The sequence below is a fragment of the Emys orbicularis genome, chromosome 4 (genome assembly GCF_028017835.1).
Source record: "Emys orbicularis isolate rEmyOrb1 chromosome 4, rEmyOrb1.hap1, whole genome shotgun sequence".
Classification (NCBI taxonomy): domain Eukaryota; kingdom Metazoa; phylum Chordata; order Testudines; family Emydidae; genus Emys; species Emys orbicularis.
Genome location: NC_088686.1, coordinates 43,728,758 through 43,749,560, shown reverse-complemented (window position 1 = coordinate 43,749,560; position 20,803 = coordinate 43,728,758). Strand labels below are relative to the sequence as shown.

The 20,803-nt window shown below is 48.0% G+C and overlaps 1 protein-coding gene across 1 annotated transcript in view; it reads left to right on the top strand.

Moving 5' to 3' along the window:
* The window catches only part of TTLL5 (tubulin tyrosine ligase like 5), a 201,614-nt gene that overhangs the window by 35,537 nt on the left and 145,274 nt on the right, over positions 1-20,803 (top strand). The window contains exons 10-12 of the mRNA XM_065403286.1: positions 5,466-5,567; positions 5,750-5,841; positions 7,345-7,452. Coding sequence (XP_065259358.1) covers positions 5,466-5,567; positions 5,750-5,841; positions 7,345-7,452 — 302 coding nt within the window. The remainder of the gene's footprint in view (positions 1-5,465; positions 5,568-5,749; positions 5,842-7,344; positions 7,453-20,803) is intronic.

Below are 20,803 nucleotides of genomic sequence, written 5' to 3'. Positions count from 1 at the left end.
AGTGGAGGTAATTTTATCTCTGTATTTGGCACTGGTGCTACCGCTCCTGGAATACTGTGTCCAGTTCAGGCATCCAGAATTCAAGAACAATGTTGATAAGTCAGAGAATCCAGAGAAGAGCTACAAGAATGATCTAAAGGATTAGAAAACATGCCTTAGTCAATGACTCAGGTAGCTCATTCTGTTTAGCTTAACAAAGAGAAGGTTAAGGGGTGACTTGATTATGCTCTGTAAGTATCTACATGGGGAAGAAATATTTGATATTAGGCTCTTCAGTGTAGCAGAGAAAGGTATAACATGGAAGCTGAAACTAGACAAATTTAGACAGGAAAGAAGACGTAAATGTTTAACATTGACGGTAATTAGCAATTGGAACAATTTACCCAATGTCATGGTTGATTCTCCATCACTAGCAATTTTTAAATCAAAATTGTTTTTCTAAATATACTTCTAAAAGGTATGCTCTAAGAATTATTTTTGGAGAAGTTTTATGGTCTGTTATACAGGAGTTCAGACTAGATGATCACAATGATCTCTTCTGGTCTTGGTATCTATGAATCTATACCTTGGATCTTTCATTTGTGAACCCAGGTCACTTTGTACGAAAGTCGGTATAATGACCTTTGTGTCCTGGTCATATTCCAGCCAGGGAAATTGCATTCTATTTAAATCCTCCTTCATTTTCAGGTGGTAGATTGATTTCATAGGGTTACCATATTAAACAAATAAAAAAAGAGGACCCTCCACGGGGCCCTGGTCCCGCCCATTTCCCACCCCCAGCCCCGCCCCAACCCCGCCCCCTCCTCCCTCCCACTCCCAGCCACGCGAAAAGGGCTGCCCGAGCGCTACCGGCTTCACGGTTTGCCGGGCAGCCCCCAGACCCTGCACCCCCGGCCGGCGCTTCCCCAGCGCAGCTGGAGCCCGGGAGGGGAAGCGCCCAGCCGGGGGCGCAGGGTTTGGAGGCTGCCCGGCAAACCGTGAAGCCGGTAGCGCTCGGGCTTCGGGCAGCCCCCATGCCTCCGGACCCTGCGCCCCCGGCCGGGCACGTCCCCTCCCGGGCTCCGGTGGCGCAGGGTCCGGAGGCATGGGGATTGCCCGAAGCCCGTAGCGCTCAGCTCTTAAACAGAGCCGAAGAGTCAGGGGAGGAGCAGAGCCGCCGCGGCCGGAGGCTCTGCTCCTTCCCTGACTCTTCGGCTCTGTTTAAGAGCCGAGCTGCCCGAGCGCTACCAGCTTCGGGCAGCCCCCATGCCTCTGGACCCTGCGCCGCCGGAGCCCGGGAGGGGAAGTGCCCGGCCGGCATTTTCCCGGACATGTTCGGCTTTTTGGCAATTCCCCCCGGACGGGGGTTTGATTGCCGAAAAGCCGGACATGTCTGGGAAAAACCGGACGTATGGTAACCCTAGATTTCACCTACTGTTGTGCAGTGCTGCTATGTGCTGTTAAACTGCCACCACATTCTGTCCTCAACGTGTCTGCATTTCAGTGGTGGAGAGAGATTTTTTGTATGTACAGAGTTGTAGTGCACTTTGAGATCCCTCTGAGTGAAAGACACTACTAGAATGTAAGTTTTCTATCACTAAATTGTGCTTGGAATCTGGAACTGGGGCTATCCAGTAAATGGTGAAGCTCTCTAGGGAAGAGAGAAGTTGCAAGAGTGGGAGATAAAATGCTTGGGTTTGGAAGTACTGGGAATGCAGTACTCTCTGTGACCAGCAGTGGTTAGTATCACATAGCTGATTGTAGGCAGTGTGGGAACTGAATCACTCTCCTCCGTGGCAGGTGGCAGTTTCAAGCCCCTGGGGAAAAATAGAGCAGTGTTTTTTCAGAAATTTGGTTTCTGTCTCTATTTACAAGTCGTGGGATGGCCTAGTTGCCAGCACACTACATTTGTACCCCCATTCCCATTTGTATTACTGTCCTATTTCTCACCTCTTTTCCCCATATAATTGTCTTGGTTTTCTGATTTCTCTGTGCTACTTATGTGATGCCTCAGGTTCTGGATACACTCATGAGTGAGTTTGGTTTTTTTTACAGTAATGTGGCTACAAAAATGGTCAGGGAGATGTTTTGAATGGGCTTCATGCACAGAGGCATCACAGCCAGAGAAGGGAGAACAGTTATACTCTGACTCTAGGGCAGAGGTGGGCAAACTATGGCCCACGGGCCACATCCGGCCCGTGGGACCGTTCTCCCTGGCCCCTGAGCTCCTGCCCCGGGAGGCTAGCCCCCAGCCCCTCCCCTGCTGTTCCCCCTCCCCCCGCAGCCTCAGCTCACTGCGCCACCGGCGCAATGCTCTGGGCGGTGGGGCGGTGAGCTCCTGGGGCAGCGCAGCTGCAGAGCCCGGCCTGACACGGTGCTCTGTGATGTGCGGTGCGTGGCTGGCTCCGGGCGGCGCGGCTGCCTGTCATGGTGCAGCCGCACTGCCAGCCACCGGTGCTCCAGGCAGCATGGTAAGGGGGCAGGGGAGTTCGGGGGGTGGTTAGGGGTTGGGGCGGTCAGAGGGCAGGGAACAGGGGCGTTGAATGGGGGCAGGGGTTCCGGGGGTGGTCAGGAAGGAGAGGGGGTGTTGGATGGGGCAGTGGGGGGCAGTTGGGGTGGGGGGAAGTTAGGGGCCAGGAATCTGGGGGCGGTCAGGGAGAAGGGGTGGTTGGATGGGGCAGGGGTCCAGGGGGGCCATTAGGGAACAAGGGGGGTTGGATGGGGCAGGATTCCCGGGGGGCCGTCAGGGGCGAGAAGCAGGGGGGGTTGGATAGGGGGCGGGGGCTGGGCCACGCCTGCCTGTTTGGGGAGGCACAGCCTCCCCTAACTGGCCCTCCATACAATTTCTGAAACCCAATACGGCCCTCAGGCCAAAAAGTTTGCCTGCCCCTGCTCTAGGGCCACCATCCTGATAATACTGCTGTTAGAACTGGGTATCTCATTACCAGAGTGATACTTGGACACAAGCTACAGAAATGATCAAGGGGTTGGAGGAAAGAATGAACTCTGTCCAGGATGGTTAAGATGGCAAAGCTGAGAATGTCGTAACCAACAAACATTTGAGGTATATTCCTAGACAGAAACTGTTAAAATGGAAGTAAGGCAGAGAGTACATATCCATCATTTAGGGTAAAATACATTCGAGATGTTGTAATGATCCCAAATGTGTTAACCCGGGGAAATCCATAGTCAGGGTTAAATATATGAAATTCAGTCATATGGAAATATACAGTGAGGATATCCAACCAATCTTAACTCTGCCTTACTACAGGCTCTTCCAACTTCCTCTGTAGCTAAAGCTAACTGGAATCTTCTACATGGATTAAATCTAAACTTTTTATTATTAATGGTAACTTCACCCCTTGCTATTCTTTATAACTAAATGTTTATCCTTCAGCAGGAACTTTAACTCTGCCCTGGAATGACACCATGAGCATCAAAAAAATGAAAAAAATCTGTTTTTAACAAATCAGTTTAAACTAATGTGTCCACAAACACTAAAATGCCTTAATCACGACCGTATCGTTTTTATTTAGTGTCAATACTCCGTCCCATTGACCGTGAGACACTCTTCTCAAAATGGCCACCAACTGAGGGCAGTCACACTGAGAACAATGGGAGATGGCAGCCATTTTGAAAGAGGGCAGCTCTTTGAGAATTCTCTTTAGTAGACACTGGTATCCTTCAGCCTCTGTGAAAGAAGCTTTCACTTATGAAAAATAACAGGGGGAATGACCATTAATGAAACTGAAGGGTGGCACACTTTGTTGCTTCTTTAGGTCGAGTTCATTGAACACATACCAGGGGCTCATTGCATTCCCCAGCCACAAACTCCCTGTGTGACCTGCCCATTCCCTTGTATTTCAGGAACCTCCCTCTTTCCCCTGATCCTTGGGCTCTGTGTGCTTCCCTCTTACCCCTACCTTTCTTAGGGTATGTCTTCACTAGGAAGGCTGCAGCTGTGCTGCTATAGTGCTTCACTGTAACCATTCACTACAGCAGCAGAATCCCATTTTTGTAGTTAATCCATCTCCACGAGAGGTGCTAGCTAGGTTGACAGAAGAATTTTTTCATTGATCTAGCACTGTCTACACCGGGGGTTAGGTCAGCTTAACTATGTTGCTCAGAGATGTGAGTTTTTCACATGCTGAGCGATGAAGCTGGGTCGACTTAACTTTTTAGTGTAGACCTGGCCATATTCTTCCACTTTCTTCATGCCTTTCTCGCTCATGGTGTCAACATTTTCAAACTATTGGAGGGGATGGGAAGAGCTAAAATGATGGGTATTATGCTGGAATGTGTTAATAGTTGCCATCAACCGACAATTACAGAGGCAGTTGAATCTGGTAGCTCTGCTAACCAATGGCTCATTGTGTCCCCCATTTCCCCCCCTTTCGGTTTTTCCAGTTTTCATCAAAATCAACAGGGTTCCCTGAAATTTGGAATTGATCAGATGGAGTGTTCAAAGTTTATTATATTGCATCCACACTGAGATATGCTATCAAGTTGCATGTAAGACCTTGCAAGCTTCACAAGAACAACCCCCAAACCAATCTAACACAGACAAGGTTTCAGTGTGTTTAGGGAATCTGTTCAGATTAGAGGTCTGGCAAAAATCTGACACTGAGTGCTATATTTCTTAAATGGCCCATTTTAATTAATTTTAAGTCCTAAATAAACCGTTTTTAGGGCTTGTCTACACTTACAATGCTGCAGTGGTGTAGCTCCACCACTGTAGCACATAGTGAAGACACTATCTATGCCAACAGGAGAGCTTCTCCCATCGGCGTAGGTACTCCACCTCACCGAGAGGCAGTAGCTATCTTGATGGGAGAAGCTCTCCCATAAACATAGCGCTGTCTACACCGGAGTTAGGTTGGTATAACTACATTGCTTAGGGGTATGGATATTCTATACCTCTGAGAAACCTAGTTTTAATGACATAAGTTGGTAGTGTAGACCAAGCGTTAGTTGTAAACTCGTATAGAAAAGTAATTCTGTGCTCAGTATTAGTGCTGTCACTTTGGGAGGATACACTATTTTTCATGCATAAGAGATTGGATCCCTACTTTAAGTGCACACCTTAAATATAGACTTGCTACCAACACCTCCATAATAAATCCACGGGTGGGAAGGAGAGGGTTAGGAGCAGTATCTCTGTAACTAGGAGGAATGGGATGAGATTTGCTTATAGTCAGTTTAAACTGACTACTACTAAAACTTCTTGACAGTGGGATATATGGTGTTGGGCTGTGAAATAATCTCTTGGAGGAAGGATTGGGAGCCCCTTCCTTTGGAACATTGGAAACCAGACTGGACACAGCTCTGGGAAATGATCTTTTATGGTTTGCATTAGATGGTACCTAATTTAGGTCTTTTACATCTGTAATTGCAGCGATTGAGTTGTCTGCCTAACAAGTCCCATCTAGCAAGCTGCTTGCCTTCCCCAGAAAGTGTAGCTTGAGTTTTTTGTCTTTTGTTCTTAGGTTTGCGACTGTGAGATATGACCAGGGAACCAAGAACATTAAAAACCAGTTCATGCATCTGACCAACTACAGTGTCAACAAGAAGAGTGGAGACTATGTCAGGTACTTAAAATTGCCAAAGAGACGAGAGGATGGGCTTTGGTTCTTGGAGGCGGAACCAAATTCACACCAGGGTGGGGGAGCAAATTTGTATGACTGCATCTAAGTATGGCTTTCAAAGGTCAGAGTGGTGATCCTGAGGCACAGGCCAGTCATGTGAGCCCTGCTTCCTTGGTTTGTTTTAGCTGTGATGACCCTGAAGTGGAGGATTATGGGAACAAGTGGAGTATGAGTGCGATGCTGAGGTACCTGAAACAAGAAGGGAGAGACACAACAAGTGAGTAGAGACACCCCCCCCCCCCCTTTGGTTCTTTCCTTGTGTCCTCAGCAGTGTCCACCAGCAAGAAATCCTAGGAAGAACCCTACTAGGTTCCAGCTCAGGGCAGAGGAGTTTCCCTTTCTTAATGTCATCCCGTTCCTCCTAATTATACCTTCTGGTATCGCCCTAAATGCTTCCCCTCCCTCCACGGCTCCCATGGTTTGTTCAGTCTGGTGAGTCAACCTCTCAAACCCTGCAATTTAGCGAACGAATGGCTGGTTACCTGTGTCATTTTGAATGACTCATGGATGTATCATCACCTTTCCATGCCCCAGGTTTTGGCTGAGTTTTGTTGTCCATCTGAGTGCTTATGTTCTGTAGAACAGCTCTCTTCATACCTTTACCAGGTCTGCTTTGATGCATCTGCATAGCAGAATCCAAGTAATTTTCTCTTAAGGGACAACTTGCCTGATACTGAGTCCTTAGTAACACTATTTGGCAGCTACTGTACCCATCCTATAAGTATTACCAGGGAACTTAGAGGATGGAGGAAGGGATTTGAATCAGGCTTCTAAGTGGAACTAAGCCTTTCCCAATTTTATGTGCATGGTTATGCAGTCACTCATGCTCACTTGCACCAATTAATGTTCTCTCAGTTGCACACGTGATTAGATATTGATACAGATCATTAGAACATTGTTACACTTTATAATATCCAGTGTAAAGCGATTAAACTCTCCTAAATAAGCCAACCACTGAGAGAAATTAGGAAGACATTCCAATGAATTGGTTATTCCATAATTGTACAGTTAGGGGTTTCTTGCTTCTTGCTCTGATGCTGGTGTCAGACAGAATACTGGGCTAAGAACGCCAGTCTGATCTGGGACAGCAGTTTCTGTATTCTTATGCACATGCAGGAACACTTGTGTACACATGCCCACCCACTTATGTACACACATTCATGCTTCCTCTTGTACAGATGCTCAAACTTTGCATACCTAGGAATATGCACACATGTATTCCCCCATGTATGGAAAATAGTAATTGCAGTACTAAATTAGACCAGAGGTTTATCTAGTTCAGTGGCCAGTATCAAAAAGGAGCTGCCAACAAAGACAGTTTTTCCCCCTAACCCCCATTAGTTTGGCTTGTGGCCTTGAGCATGAGAGTTTCTCTAACACTCTTGATTAGTTAATCCTTAAAACAGTGTGTGTGGGGGTGGGGGGGGGGGTGATCACTCATGCTAAATTGTGCTGTCATGCATGCTACATGCTCCTGCTTATGCTTGCTTGCATTTGTTCTTGCACTCCTGTGAGAATTCACTTGAGTGCTCCTGCCCTGGGGTATTCATGTATGCACTCATGATCTCTTGCTCCTCTGGGTGTCCACATATGCTCTCATTTGTTTGATGTTACCTACAGAGTCACCCATACTCAGATTCACATGCAAATCCAGGAGAGCATTTGCACATGAGTGCAATCCCTGCTTCACATTCTGTTTTGTTTTTTTCCCCCCTCACAGCACTGATGGCCAATGTGGAGGACTTGATTATTAAGACCATTATTTCTGCTGAGCTGGCAATTGCCACAGCCTGTAAAACCTTTCTTCCACACCGTGGCAGCTGCTTTGGTAAGGAGCCCAGGGGTTGTCTTAACATATGGGGCTGTTGCAGGTTCCCTTTTCTCCTGGGTGTCTGTTACCTGCTGCTTCCAGCCCAGGTGTTGTGTGGAAAAGCTTGGACTCCATATTGGGCTAGCAACAGAGGGAAATTTGGGTTTGGCTCTCTGTGCAGACATCCCAAACTGCAGGATTGACCCCAGAGTCACTGTCACACATAGGGGGTCCTATGATGGGAGGAGTGCTGGATTCTAAGATGAGCGGAACAGTTCAGAGGGAACCTACAGGGTGTTGGGCATACTGGAGTTGCTGGCCCATTAGTGGTCCTGGAAACGGTGATGGGTTGAGCACACATTGCTGTGAGATTGGTCCCTAGAAGGAAGGCTTGTTGCATATGAGTGTTGGTGATGCCTGTTGGGCTTGCTTTTGTGTGACTGTACCACATGGCGGCGGCAGATCCTACCGCTGGCTGAGGCTGTATACGGAGTTATGTGTTGGCAATGGGAAGGGGAAGTTTGGAACAGTTCCAAAAAGCGGCGGCTGGTACCAGTGCATGCCTCCTACTGCTTTCCAATGGCAGCTCCTCAGCCTTCCCTGAGGCGGCCTCCTCCTGCTTCCAGCTGCTCTCTGCAAACACAGAAGGCAGGAGTCCCAGAGTAGAAGATTGCTGAGTGCAGAATCAGTCTTATGCTCAGTCAGTGCTTGCACTAAAGGCTACTAGTAGCTTAGGCTGCCCTGTGTTCAGGGACCACAGAGAATAGGCTGTCTGAACACAGCCATGACAGGCAAATCCCTTCTGCTGTGGGATTCTTGAAGGTTGGCAGCACTACATACATCTCCATGACTGTAATGTTAATGCTGTCCAGTTTGGGTCCTGGGAGCTGACAGGATAGAGTGAGGGACCCAGGGAGGAGGTATGCCTGGGCATGTATGGTATCAGGTGGCAGGCTACCTCTGAAAGCTGACCAACTTGCAGGGCCTTTGCTTTTCTGTGTAGCTTTGATCCCTTCTTTCAGAGTCACCGGAACTCTTGGAAATGATTGGAAACTTAACAATTCCATCTGACTGCTTTTAGTGAAGTAGCAGTTTAGCACCTATTCCAAAAATATCAACAGCCCAATAGAGACCTGGCCATCTCCCCTGTGTTCTCCCTCCTCCTCCCCCCCTCAGCCCTTGTCTTAAGTTTACTCTGACCAGCTTGTGGAGAGGCTCTAATACTCTGTATGTCCTCTGTGCTGGGTCTGGCTTTAAGGTTATCCCACTTCCTGTTGCCTCCCCAGGATTGGACTTAAATCACCCTCTTGGTTGCTTCCCTGCCCCCCCCCCCCCCGCCACCTCCCTCGGGGCTGCCGTCCCACAAACCAACTTTCATTCCATTTGTTTGAGTATAAACATGAATTAAGAGCTTCCCAGGAAAGAGAGCTTAAGCAGGAGCCATGCTGCTTCCCAAGGGAGCCAGAGGCATTCCTGGAGTTCTGTACTTGCTGCCACCTTCCCTCCCCCTCTCAGCCAAGTGGTTGGCCATGGTCCTGAGGACCCTGAGCTGTCCCTTGCCTTCCTCCATTGCCCAATATTCATCCCAGTGCCCTGTTCTCACCCTTTGAAGCCTTGCCCCTGCTGTTTCCGTTTACAACAAGGACACTTGCCAGCTGGGGATGTTCAAGATGGCTGACTCTGCAGTTACAAATGTTCGTGAGAAAACTGAATGAGACATGAATGGCAGAAGGTGGAATCCCTTTGGAGGCCACTTTCTCTCTGTTCCTTCCTCTCTTTTGATAGCAAACAATGCAGCCTGGAAATGACACACTGGGAGGGATGGACCATCTAAAAGACTGGGTCAGTCAGGCCTGTCTATTTGATCTTTGTAGCTTACTGGAGTTTCTCCTTGATCTCTCTAGTCAGGTCATACTACAGAACCTTGTTCTCTCCTCCGTTGGGATAGGGGTAGAGGCTGGCCTACCCTGTGCTCCTGGCCCAATCTTCCATGGTGCTGGAGAGAAGTTTTCCCCCATGCCATCCTGGTTCTCACATATGCTCTTTCTTTAGGTTAGACACTCACTATCTCTCCTCTTCTACCTGGTTGGGGTACTGCTGGGGACTTCGGGAGAATGTTGGCAATGAATGTGGCAGTAGCTGGCCAGCCTGCCAAGTCCTAACAGCAACCAGTCCTACAGATCTTCTGCCTACAGATCTTTCACTGGCAGGTCTGCAGTTCAGCATAGAAGAACATTGTAGGGGGCTGTATTGCAGCCATGTTTGTGCATGGGGGTGGGGGAGCACAAAGCTGTGAGAACTTGTTGCTTTGATCTGCGCAGCTGCCAGTTGATGCTCCTGCTGGCTGTGGCTTGTGGTTTCTAAATGGCTCTTAACTCCTCATTAAAATTAGGTTGCAAGTGAAATTCTTAACTTGTGGCTCTCGGGGAGACTGAGCTGTGGGGCTCAGAACTGATACAGCTGCCTGAACTTGTTCACCAGCTAAGCTATGAAGCCTGAGCCCATGTCATGGGCTGCCCCAGATTGTTCCCTAAGAAGACTTCTCCTGTAATGGAATTGGTCTGACTTTAGAAACATGCTTATAAAAGGAATCTCGTCTTCTGGGGCATTTGTACCTTCTGACTGCACCGACTCTAGAAGGACCCCCACAAGGTGGCAAGCTTGGTTTCCTTCTGAAGTCCTTTCCCTGGTGGTGGTGACTCCTCTGCCTAATCAAGTTCTCCGTTTTCTAGCCCCTTCATCCTGAAGGATCCCAAAACACTACACAAACTATTGCTTTCCCTAACACTAAAATGCATCCCTGTCTGGGATGGGATGTGACAGCTGTTTAACAGTGCACAACAGTGCTCCAAAACTTTAAGGCAGGAAGTGAAGAAAAAAATGTTATATCCAATCAAAATTGCAGGGGGAATTTAGGGGCAGAAGTAATTACTTGAGTTAGAATTTGGCCAGAATCCCAGGACTAACTGAACTACAGTTAAAAGAATCACAGGATCCTTAATGACCACAAATGGTCAGGCCCTTGATTTTGTCTCATTCCAAAGTCAGCATTTATAAGTGTAAATATAGTGACCCCTGTCATCCCATTGGGGCACTGCTTTGATTTTTGAACCAGCAGGGAGAATGCCACCTACTTAAATCACCAGCACCATTTTCTGAAGCACCCTGAGTTTTTTTTCTGTATGTGGGGGGTCTCTCATTGAAGCAATGACCTGGTTTGACCCTGTGTAGCTTGAGAAATGTGACTGAATCACAGGCCTAGGTGGTCTGGCTGCAGACATTATATATACATTCTCACTAAGCATTCATTTGGCAGGCAGTCTGGAAAATGCCAGTATTCTAAGGTCAAAGCAATATAGTCTCTGCATTCAGGGAGAAGATCATAGAATATTAGGGTTGGAAGAGACCTCAGGAGGTCATCTAGTCCAGCCCCCTGCTCAAAGCAGGACCAATCCCCAACTAAATCATCCCAGCCAGGGCTTTGTCAAGCTTGACCTTAAAAACCTCTAAGGATGGAGATTCCACCACCTCCCTAGGTAACCCATTCCAGTGCTTCAGCACCCTGCTAGTGAAAGTGTTTCCTGATTTTCCAACCTAGACCTCCCCCACTGCAACTTGAGACCATTGCTTCTTGTTTTGTCATCTGCCACCACTGAGAACAGCCTAGCTCCATCCTTTTTTGGAACCCCCCTTTCAGGTAGTTGAAGGCTGCTATCAAATCCCCCCTCACTCTTTTCTCTTCTGCAGACTAAATAACCCCAGTTCCCTCAGCCTCTCCTCGTAAGTCATGTGCCCCAGCTCCCTAATCATTTTCATTGCCCTCTGCTGGACTCTCTCCAATTTGTCCACATCCCTTCTGTAGTGGGGGGACCAAAACTGAACACAATACTCCAGGTGTGGCCTCACCAGTGCCGAACAGAAGGAAATAATCACTTCCCTCAATCTGCTGGCAGTGCTCCTACTAATACAGCCCAATATGCCGTTGGCCTTCTTGGCAACAAGGGCACACTGCTGATTTATATCGAGCTGCTCGTCCCCAGGTCCTTTTCTGCAGAACTGCTGCTTAGCCAGTCAGTCCTCAGCCTGTAGCAGTGCATGGGATTCTTGTGGAGAGGCTCTAATACTCCGTATGTCCTCTGTGCAGGAAGGAATGTCCTGCTCGTTGGAGGTAATAGGGGAGATGGACACACCCTCCCTTCCCCATTCCCAAAAGGCAGAGGAGCAAAGACAAACTAGCGTCACATGGAAGCAGATGTAGTCTGGAGATAAGGGGTGAAGGTGTTGGTTTCCTCCAAACAGAGAATCTAACAAGTTGACCTGTGTTTTGTGCAGGCTCTGGGAAAGCTGCAAGATACAGGCTCTGACAGCAACAGGTTAACTTTGAGGGAGGATGGGATAGTACTTTGGGTAGGCCTTTGCAGGGGTGATTCAGTATGAGGAGGCAGTGGCTTTGGAGTGCCTGGGTTCAAGCCAATTAAAGGCTTCATTGTTTGTTTGTTTGTTTTTGCCTCCTGGAGTCTGGGCTTCTGGGTGGGCTAAGAAAGGCCCCACTATTGTGTTGAGGCCCACTTTGAAGCAAACCTCAACCTTTCCCCAGGGTGGTTGGTGGGGAATGGTGTGAAGGCAGCAAGGCTCCATTGCTACAACCCTTCTCTGCACTCATTGAAACAGCCTGAAGAAGAGGCAATATAATGGGCCCCCGCTCACTATTGGCAGAGATCAATCCAGCAGCTAGGATGTTGCATTTTTTCCACCCTCAAAGGGGAAGACCAGAATACTCAGGATATTACTTGATCTTGGCAGGATAATGATAGGGTGTCTTAAGCAAGAACAGCTTTGAGAGGGTGTCCTAGGGCTGAATTGCTCTGAACAGTGCTGCTAGCAAGCTTTCATGGGACTGTCAAAGTGTGGTGTAGTAGAAACAGACACTCATGCGTACTCTGTGATGCCACTCTAGAGCCATGCACTACTGGTTGGCTCTACTGAGACTTAATCTTATCATGATCTCTCAGTGGTTTATTGCAGCTCTCTCGTCCATTGTTGTGAGCATTACCACTCCCCGAATAGTAGTGTAGATTCTGTTGGACATAATGGGTTTTCTTGCTTGTGAGAACTTGTTACATAGATTCTCCTGGAATTTACTCCTGTTTGTTTCATACTTGAACCTGGAGAATTCTGGGTGGCTGAATGGCCCACTTGACCATCCCACTATGACTAAATGGCATGAATACAGGCTTTTGAAGTGGAACCTAGTGGACTGGTCCCAGGTTTGTATGGACGTGCAGGAGCTCCTGCGCCTCTCCCACAGACAACTTCGTTCTTTTGTAGCAACTACACCTCTACCCTGATATAACGCGACCCGATATAACACGAATTCGGATATAACGCGGTAAAGCAGTGCTCCAGGGGGGCAGGGCTGCGCACTCCAGTGGATCAAAGCAAGTTCGATATAACGTGGTTTCACCTATAACGTGGTAAGATTTTTTTGGCTCCTGAGGACAGCGTTATATCCAGGTAGAGGTGTAGTGCTCCTCTGAATGTCCTCAATCATTTTGGATGTAATACAGGACAGCGGTGCATGTCCTTTGAGGTCTCCTGGCCATTTTTCATCCTTTGCCATCCAATGACTTTCCAGGGATGCTATATGGAGATGGGGAAACTTTCTCTTTACACAGAACTTAAGAACAACCGTTTCTTGGAAGAAAGGATATCATTTTCTAATAGTGGGTATGTAGAACTAATGTGATGTAATGAGACACAATCCTTCCCCTAAGCCAGGGGTTCCCAAACTTTTCAGTGTTATGCCCCCCCTTACCCCTGTCTGCACCCTCCTCCCCCACCAGGAGCCAGGGCTGTGCCGCAGCTCCCAGTGGGGAGGGGGGGAGGGACGCAGAAAGGGGTAAGGGGGCCACAGGTCTTGGGCCAGGAATGGGATCTCAGCCTGTGGGGTGGGGGAGCAAGGCTGGAGGCAGGGTTAGAGCAGAGTGGGACTGGGTGGCGCTGGCCTAGGCCTACTGTGCCCCCACAAGCGTTCCTCTGTGCCCCCCAGTTTGGGGACCACTGCTCTGAGCACTGGATCACACCACCCATGATCTTATTGCGGATAAATTGTCCTTCCATGGTCTGCATCACAGGAATCCTGGTTGGTACTGCAGAACTAGTGTATGTTCACCTTGCCCCCTAGAATACTCTATCACCAGTCGACATGCGTGATGAGTAAACTGAAGGTGGTGTAGCCTCTCTTTCTCAGCTCAAATGCAGGCAGAGTTCACTCTAATCAAAATCCTTTGCATTAATCCACTTAATTTGTAAATCCAGACACAACACTAACCTGGAATTCTGCTGATCTTCCTCGATCTCCAGACACCAAAGGCTTCCTGGAGATTGAAAAAAAAAATCTGTCGAAATGAAGTTTACAAACCTCTGTGTTGGCTTGTGTCAATATCCAGGCAGATGATACCTCTAAGATGAGATGGTGTTAGGCTATATTTTGAGCCCTTTACCTTAACTTTTTCACAGGTAGTCTCCAGCCTCTTACAGCCTGCCAGCCATACCCTGGACTGGATCTTCTGGCTGGATCTGCAAGAACTGTCTCCGTATCAGTTATTTATACTGTAGTAGCACAGAGGAGCTTGAGTCATGGAGCAGGTCCTTGTTGTGGTAGATGCTGTACACCAGCGTTCTCCATTCCAGGCCAATGGGGGCTGCGGGAAGTGGCGTGGGCTGAGGGATGTACTGTCCGCCCCCTCTCGCAGCCCCCCTTGGCCTGGAACAACAAACCGCAGCCAGTGGGAGCTGCGATTGGTCAAACCTGGGGATGCTGCAGGTAAACAAACCGGCCCAGCCCCCCAGCAGATTTCCCTAATGGGCCGTGTGCCAAAGGTTGCTGATCCCTGCTGTACACAAACAGAACAAAAGGGCAGCCCCAACACTAAGGAATTTGTAGTCTAAGTCTAAGACAAAGGACAACAGATGGATACAGACAGACAAGGGAGTGCAAGGGAACAATATTGGTCAGCATGAGTGACTAGTCTTAACACACCAGCAGCCTAACAGATTGTCATGCTGTCTCAAGTGGCTCCTGACCATGAGTTCCTATCACAGTGAAGACTGTCAAAAGCAGGGTAGACACCCTGAACCAGTGGTGTGTTCTATAGTTAGATTTCACTAAGCCAGTACCAAATGTGAACTCTTGGATCACTCTAACAGCCTTACCATGGAGTCATAGACAATATCCTTACACTTTCCCCTCTCTCTCTCTCTCTCTCTCTCCACCCAGACAAACTGAACTTACTTATAAATGGTCACTTATGCCAAAAATCACAAATAATCCAGGTTACTTGCAGCCCCAGAGACCAGTCACTCACCCAGGTCAAGTTGCATTCTAGACCTCATACCTAAGAGGACGGTGGTAGCCAGTTCTATAGTAAACTAACTATAGATTTATTAGCTAAGAAAAGGAAATAAGTTATTGAGAGATTAAAATATATGTACAGGTTAAGAAGTCTGTAATTCCAAAATGGTGGCAAATATAATAAATGGCCTGTTTTCCAAAAGTCTTTTCAGGGTACCCAGATTGTCTGGGGGGGATCTTTGCTTTGCATTTGGTCCCCTTCTCTGTAAGAGTCCAAACAAGCCCGAGATACAGGATCTTTACCTGAATCCGTACTTGTAGCAGCTTCTTATAGAAAACAAGCTGATGGTCACCACCCACATGGGTTCTTTCTTTGGCTGGAGAGAGAGAGGGGACTACATTTAGAGTCTTTGATCTCTGATCATCACACACAATGACCACTTGCCTTCATGTGTGCAGGAATTAGTACTTTCCTGTTAAAATTCTTCACTTTCTTTATGCAAGGTTTCTTTCTCATTTGATGGGTTATTTATTTAGGGGTGTATATATAATGTAAATGTTTATTACATTATAACAGGCTACAGATACATTATTTTCATTTATTTAATATCCCATTAGTTTTCATGAAGTTTAAACACTAAATACGTTCTTATACAATTAACAACCACTTTAATCTATATTAATACACAAGTGAAATGGCCTGGAGTTTTGGCATGAGCTGGTACCTAGTCTGCCAGCATGTCACTGTTTTCAAGTTTTTTGTATGCTTTACGGCAGAAGAGAGTTCTAAGAAGAGAGCTGAAGGAGAATGAATTAATTATGCCCTTATTGTGATTTAGACTGGTGACTCTTAACCTTTCCAGACTACTGTACCGCTTTCAAGAGTCTGATTTGTATCATATACCCCCACGTTTCACCTGACTTAAAAAGGACTTGCTTACAGAATCCGACATAAAAATACAAGTGTCACAGCATACTATTACTGAAAAATTGCTTACTCTCATTTTTACCTATAATTATAAAATCAATCAAGTGGTGTGTGTGTATAATATATATAATACTTACATTTCACTGTATAGTATATGGAGCAGTATAGACAAGTTATAGTCTGAATGAAAGTTTAGTTGATACTGACTTTGCTAGTGCTTTTTATGTAGCCTGTTGTAAAAATAGGCAAATATCTAGATGAGTTGTTGTACCCCCAGGGCTACATGTACCCCTGGGTGAGAGCCACTGATTTAGACCACTTCCTTCTCCAAGCAGAAATAAGAGCTCTCCTTTCACAGCAGGAAGAAACTAGCACTATGGTCTGTGCTCTCACTTAATTATTTTTGGAAAACTCTGCCCCAGATGGAAGCCAAGGATACCCTTGATGAACTAATATTCCTACACCACCTCTAAGAAGCTGTTGCGATGAAGGGGAAGGCCCTGAAATGACTCATATCTTTCTCAGATGCGGCCCCAGATGGTTGTCTTGAGCAATTGTCCCTCAACTTTCAAAGTCCTCACCTGTAGAGTCTCCTAAAGCTCAGTGCTCTCCCTTATGTTATTCAACATCTCTATGAGCCATTGGGGGAGCTGATGAGACAACATGGACTGGAGTGCCAAAATATGCAAATAGCACTCAGCTCAACTTTTTACATACAATGAAAACTGTACCATCTCAGAGCACTTGCAGGCCCTACCTGAAATTGACACCTGGATGAGAGCAGCTGGCTAATGCTGAGCCCAAGCAAGATTGAGGTGATGCTGATAGGGATTGGGAAATGCTTTTGAAGACCATATCTGACATCCTCCATTATCTGCTCTTGGAGGCCTAAATAGCCATTATGAAAGAAAAATGCCCACTTATATCTGCCAGCCACCACAATATTATTGCAGCTCTGTGTGTGTGTGTGTGTGTGTGTGTGTGTGTGTGTGTGTCTCCCTCCCTCTGTGCCTGATTATTACAATTAATTTTCTAGGAATAAATCCTTCCTTCCTGCTGTAAAGCTTCACCTAGTATAAAATGCAGCAGCTTGCCTTGGTTATCATGCACCATCACCCTGCTGCTCTTCTCCCTGCTTTGGTTCTGACTCCTGAGTGAATACATAGACTGGTTGAATCCCTGTCCTGATGTTTAAAGCCCTCTATAAGATTGGTCCTAGCTGCTTGAAAGATCACCTCTCCTGCAACCGTAACCTTCCACAATGACTGTGTTCCACTGAATCAATTAAACTTAAGTAATAATGAGAGTCTTGTGAGTACACTTTCATAGGAACTGGACCTAGTCTGAAATTCCTTCAAGAGAGAAGAATGACTTTGGACCTCACACCACTCAGAACTAAATCTAAAACTTTGCTTTGGTGTGGCTTTCCCTCATAGTTACACCCCTTGCTATCTAATCAACTAACTGACTCCTACATATGAGGAGTGTGATATTGTTTGTTTTTAATTCTGAGGGTCACCTGGCTGTTAGGGAGATTAGTGCTGTTGCAGAACCTGGATAGCCAGATGTACCCTCTTTCTCATGCTGCAGGATGCTGAGAATTAAAGAGTGGTGGAGGCAGCAGTTAGCCAGCTCTGAACTTCCTTTGGGATGAAAAGAAATGTAGATGTCCTCTTCAAAGTAGCTTAGCCATGTTGAACACTAAGCCCCATCTTCCTTATGGGGATTGCAGAGCTGAGTTATACCTCTGTGCACTCTGGGGAGCTGAGCTGTGGCCGGACTCTAGGGCTACCTCACACCTTCCAGGGGACTGCATGAGGATGGAAAAGAGTTTGGCTGGTAAAAAATGAGAAGCATTGCTTTGCTATTAGTTATGCAGGAAAGCTTCCTCTTCCCCTGTAAGCAGCTGATATCCCTGAGCCTTCTGGTGGGGTGGGTTTGGGAGCCCTCATTGCAGTGATCCTTTCGCTGAGTGGGAGCTCATGCTCCTAAGTCTCGGCATCAGACGCTGCCTTCTGATATCTTGCTTGAGCCTTTGAAATTGTATGAGGGCGAAATAGGTTTTTGTGGTTCACAGTAGCTGAAGAAGGGGAGTAGGCTAAGGATCTGAGGAGCTGTGGAAACCGGATTGCCCATCTGCCAGCTCCCCATGTTTCCTCAACTTTGGGATGCAAGATGGGCTGTCACAGACCTGATGTTGCCCTTGCCACAACTAAGGGGAAATCCTAGTATACAATCAGCTTTCAATCAGTCTGCTCTCTCTGATCCCTCTACAACGGGGAGTGAGCCAGGCAGCCTGGCTACAGCTGCAGAGGAGACACCTTTGCTCTCTGGTGTTCTCACAGGGGCTTCCCCTCTTCATGCTGCTTACATGTGAGTTCAGTACCTTTGCCTGCAGAAGAAGATAAGATGGGGTGAGAGTGAGGCATTTTTCAGTGTGAAATCGTCCTGGTTCATTCTCCAAAGTGGGACATAGGCTAATGAAACACTTCCAGGGGATGTGGGATGCTGGATTTTTTTACCTATGATTTGTGTGTAGTAGTTCCCAGTCAGTGTCCGGATGCCCACTGTGCTGAGTATCTCAGTTCTAACTGAGCTCCACCTGTTGGACTTCTCACCAAACTGCTGTGAGGGGATCCAAACACCAAGTCCCCATATGCCTTAAGCCAGGGGTTCTCAACCCTTTTCTTTCTGAGGCTCCTCCCCCCAACATACTATAAAAACGCGAGGGGCCTCTGGGTTCCTGGCTTCAGCCACGGGGGGTGAGGGCGGCTTGAAGCTTTAGCCATGCAGGGCTCAGGGCTTCTGGACTTCAGCCACCAGACAGAGGAGAGCTGGGGCTTTAGCTGTGCAGGGGGTGGTTCTGCCCTGCAAGGGCATCAGGGCTTTAGACCCATGGCTCTGCTCCCGGCTTCAGGGGGTGCTGGGGCTGGGGGCTTCAATCCTGTGCCTCTGCTCCTGGCTTCACCCCTCCTCCCCCCAGGGGACATCTGGGCTCAGAGCTCCCCACGGCTCTACTCTGGTTTCAGCCCCAAAGTGTACTGGGCCTTGGGGGCCCCACACTTCAGCTGCAGGGCCCCGTGGCCCCCTGCAATGAGCTTGCGGCATCATGGGGGGCAATAGATCCCTGGTTGACAACAGCTGCTTTAAGCATCAAGAGTCTGAATGGAGTCCAGACCCTGCCTGTAACGGGGATCTCTAGGCACACTCATAGGGTGTGGGTCATCTGCCTAGAACTTCCCCTGACAGCTGAGACTTCTTGGTCCAGCTGTCCAGCCCCTGGGACCAATGCTAACCCCCCAGATATCCCCAGATCTTAAATTCCAGCTCTGAGAATGGTCTAGTTTTACAATTTACGTCTTCCGGGGCACTTGATAGATGTAGCGTATAACACACAGATGTGACACTGGATTTTAAAACACCATTGCTCTTTACATAGAAAGCACAAGAGTGTATAGATCATTTAGAAAACAGCAAACACCTGCTCACAGTGCCCCCCATTCTAGCTCACTCTTCTCTTGCAGAACTGTGTAGAAGCATTTGTGGTACTGTCTCCTTGGTCCAGTGCATGCCCTGTAAAAGTAAAAGGGATCAATCTTGGTCCCGTTTAGCACACGTGCCCCATCCTCTCTATAAGTGTAAGAGCATCGTATAAATCAGCAACAGCAATGTACAAAAACACTTAAGACATGGTTCCTGCCCCAGAGAACTTAATATGTCAATAGATAAGACAAAGGGTGGGGAAAGGAATGCTATACAAGCAGAATGATCGGGGTGCTGACTAGCAAGTATCTTCTTAGTTTCACATATATAGGAGTGGAGAAAAGGAGGGATGGGATATTGAGGGGGTGGGGGGGAAACGATGGGAAAAGGGGGAAAAAAGTGGGAGAGAATGATGGAGAGAGGAGCATGGAAGGTGAAGTTGGTAGCTAAGGTAGGGGCAGCCAGGGGGCTCCGCACACTGCCCCCGCCCCAAGCATCACCCCTGCAGTTCCCATTGGCCGTCAGCTGTGGCCAATGGGAGCTGCAGGGGCAGCACCTGCGGACGGGGCAGCATGCAGAGCTGCCTGGCCATGCCTCCACATAGGAGCCAGAGGGAGGACATGCTGCTGCTTCCAGGAGCTGCTTGAGATAAGCGCCACCCAGAGCCTGCACTCCAGACCCCCTGCAGTGCCCCAACCCCCTACCCCAGCCCTGATCCCCCACCCGCCCTCCGAACCCCTCAGTCCCACTCCTACACCCCAGAGCCCGCATCCCGGCCAGAGCCCTCACACGTGCACCCTAACCCCCAGCCCGGAGCCCCCTCCTGCACCCTGAACTCCTCATTTCTGGCCCTATCCCAGAGCCTGTACCCCCAGCCGGAGCCCTCACCCCCTCCTGCACCCCAATCCCCAATTTCGTCAGCATTCATGGCCTGCCATACAATTTCCATACCCAGATGTGGCCCTTGGGCCAAAAAGTTTGGCGGCCCCTGGCTTAGGGGGTGGGAGGTTGCAGACCAGCAGTTGCTATTGACCCACTCACCTTTTCCATCTAGCTGTTTGGCTGTCCCTCAGGTTTTGTTGTACACTAGGAACTACAGGGTCCTCACTGTAGCCTAGACTGTCTTTTGGAAGAATGTGCTTGCCTATCCATGAGATTTTTTTTCTTGTTCAAAACCCTTAAATGTTCACACTCACAACCTCCTACTCCTTCCCTCTTCCTTGCCAGAGCCTTCCCAGCCTGGGAAACAAGAAACCCCAATGCAGATCAGTCTCACTTCCTTGGGCTGGACCAACTGATTAGTTCTGTGATGTTTTGCTTCCCATTCAGTGTCTGGCTACAGGGCCCAGAAAAACATGCAGGCAACATTCACAAATTGTGATGCCGTTTCCTTCTCCTCCAAGTTCCCCCAGTAGCTCATTAACTTACTATCGCAAGCTACATGAGCTCTTGAACAGCTGCCTGCAAAGGAGGATCTTGTCAAACAGTCTAGCTCACCAGAGCCCGCATGAATGTCAAGCAAGTGACAAAATGCTGGGGCCAGAATTCGAGGAGAGCAGCATGGCACAGTAATTCTATTGCTCTCGTTCCAGGCATTAGGGAAC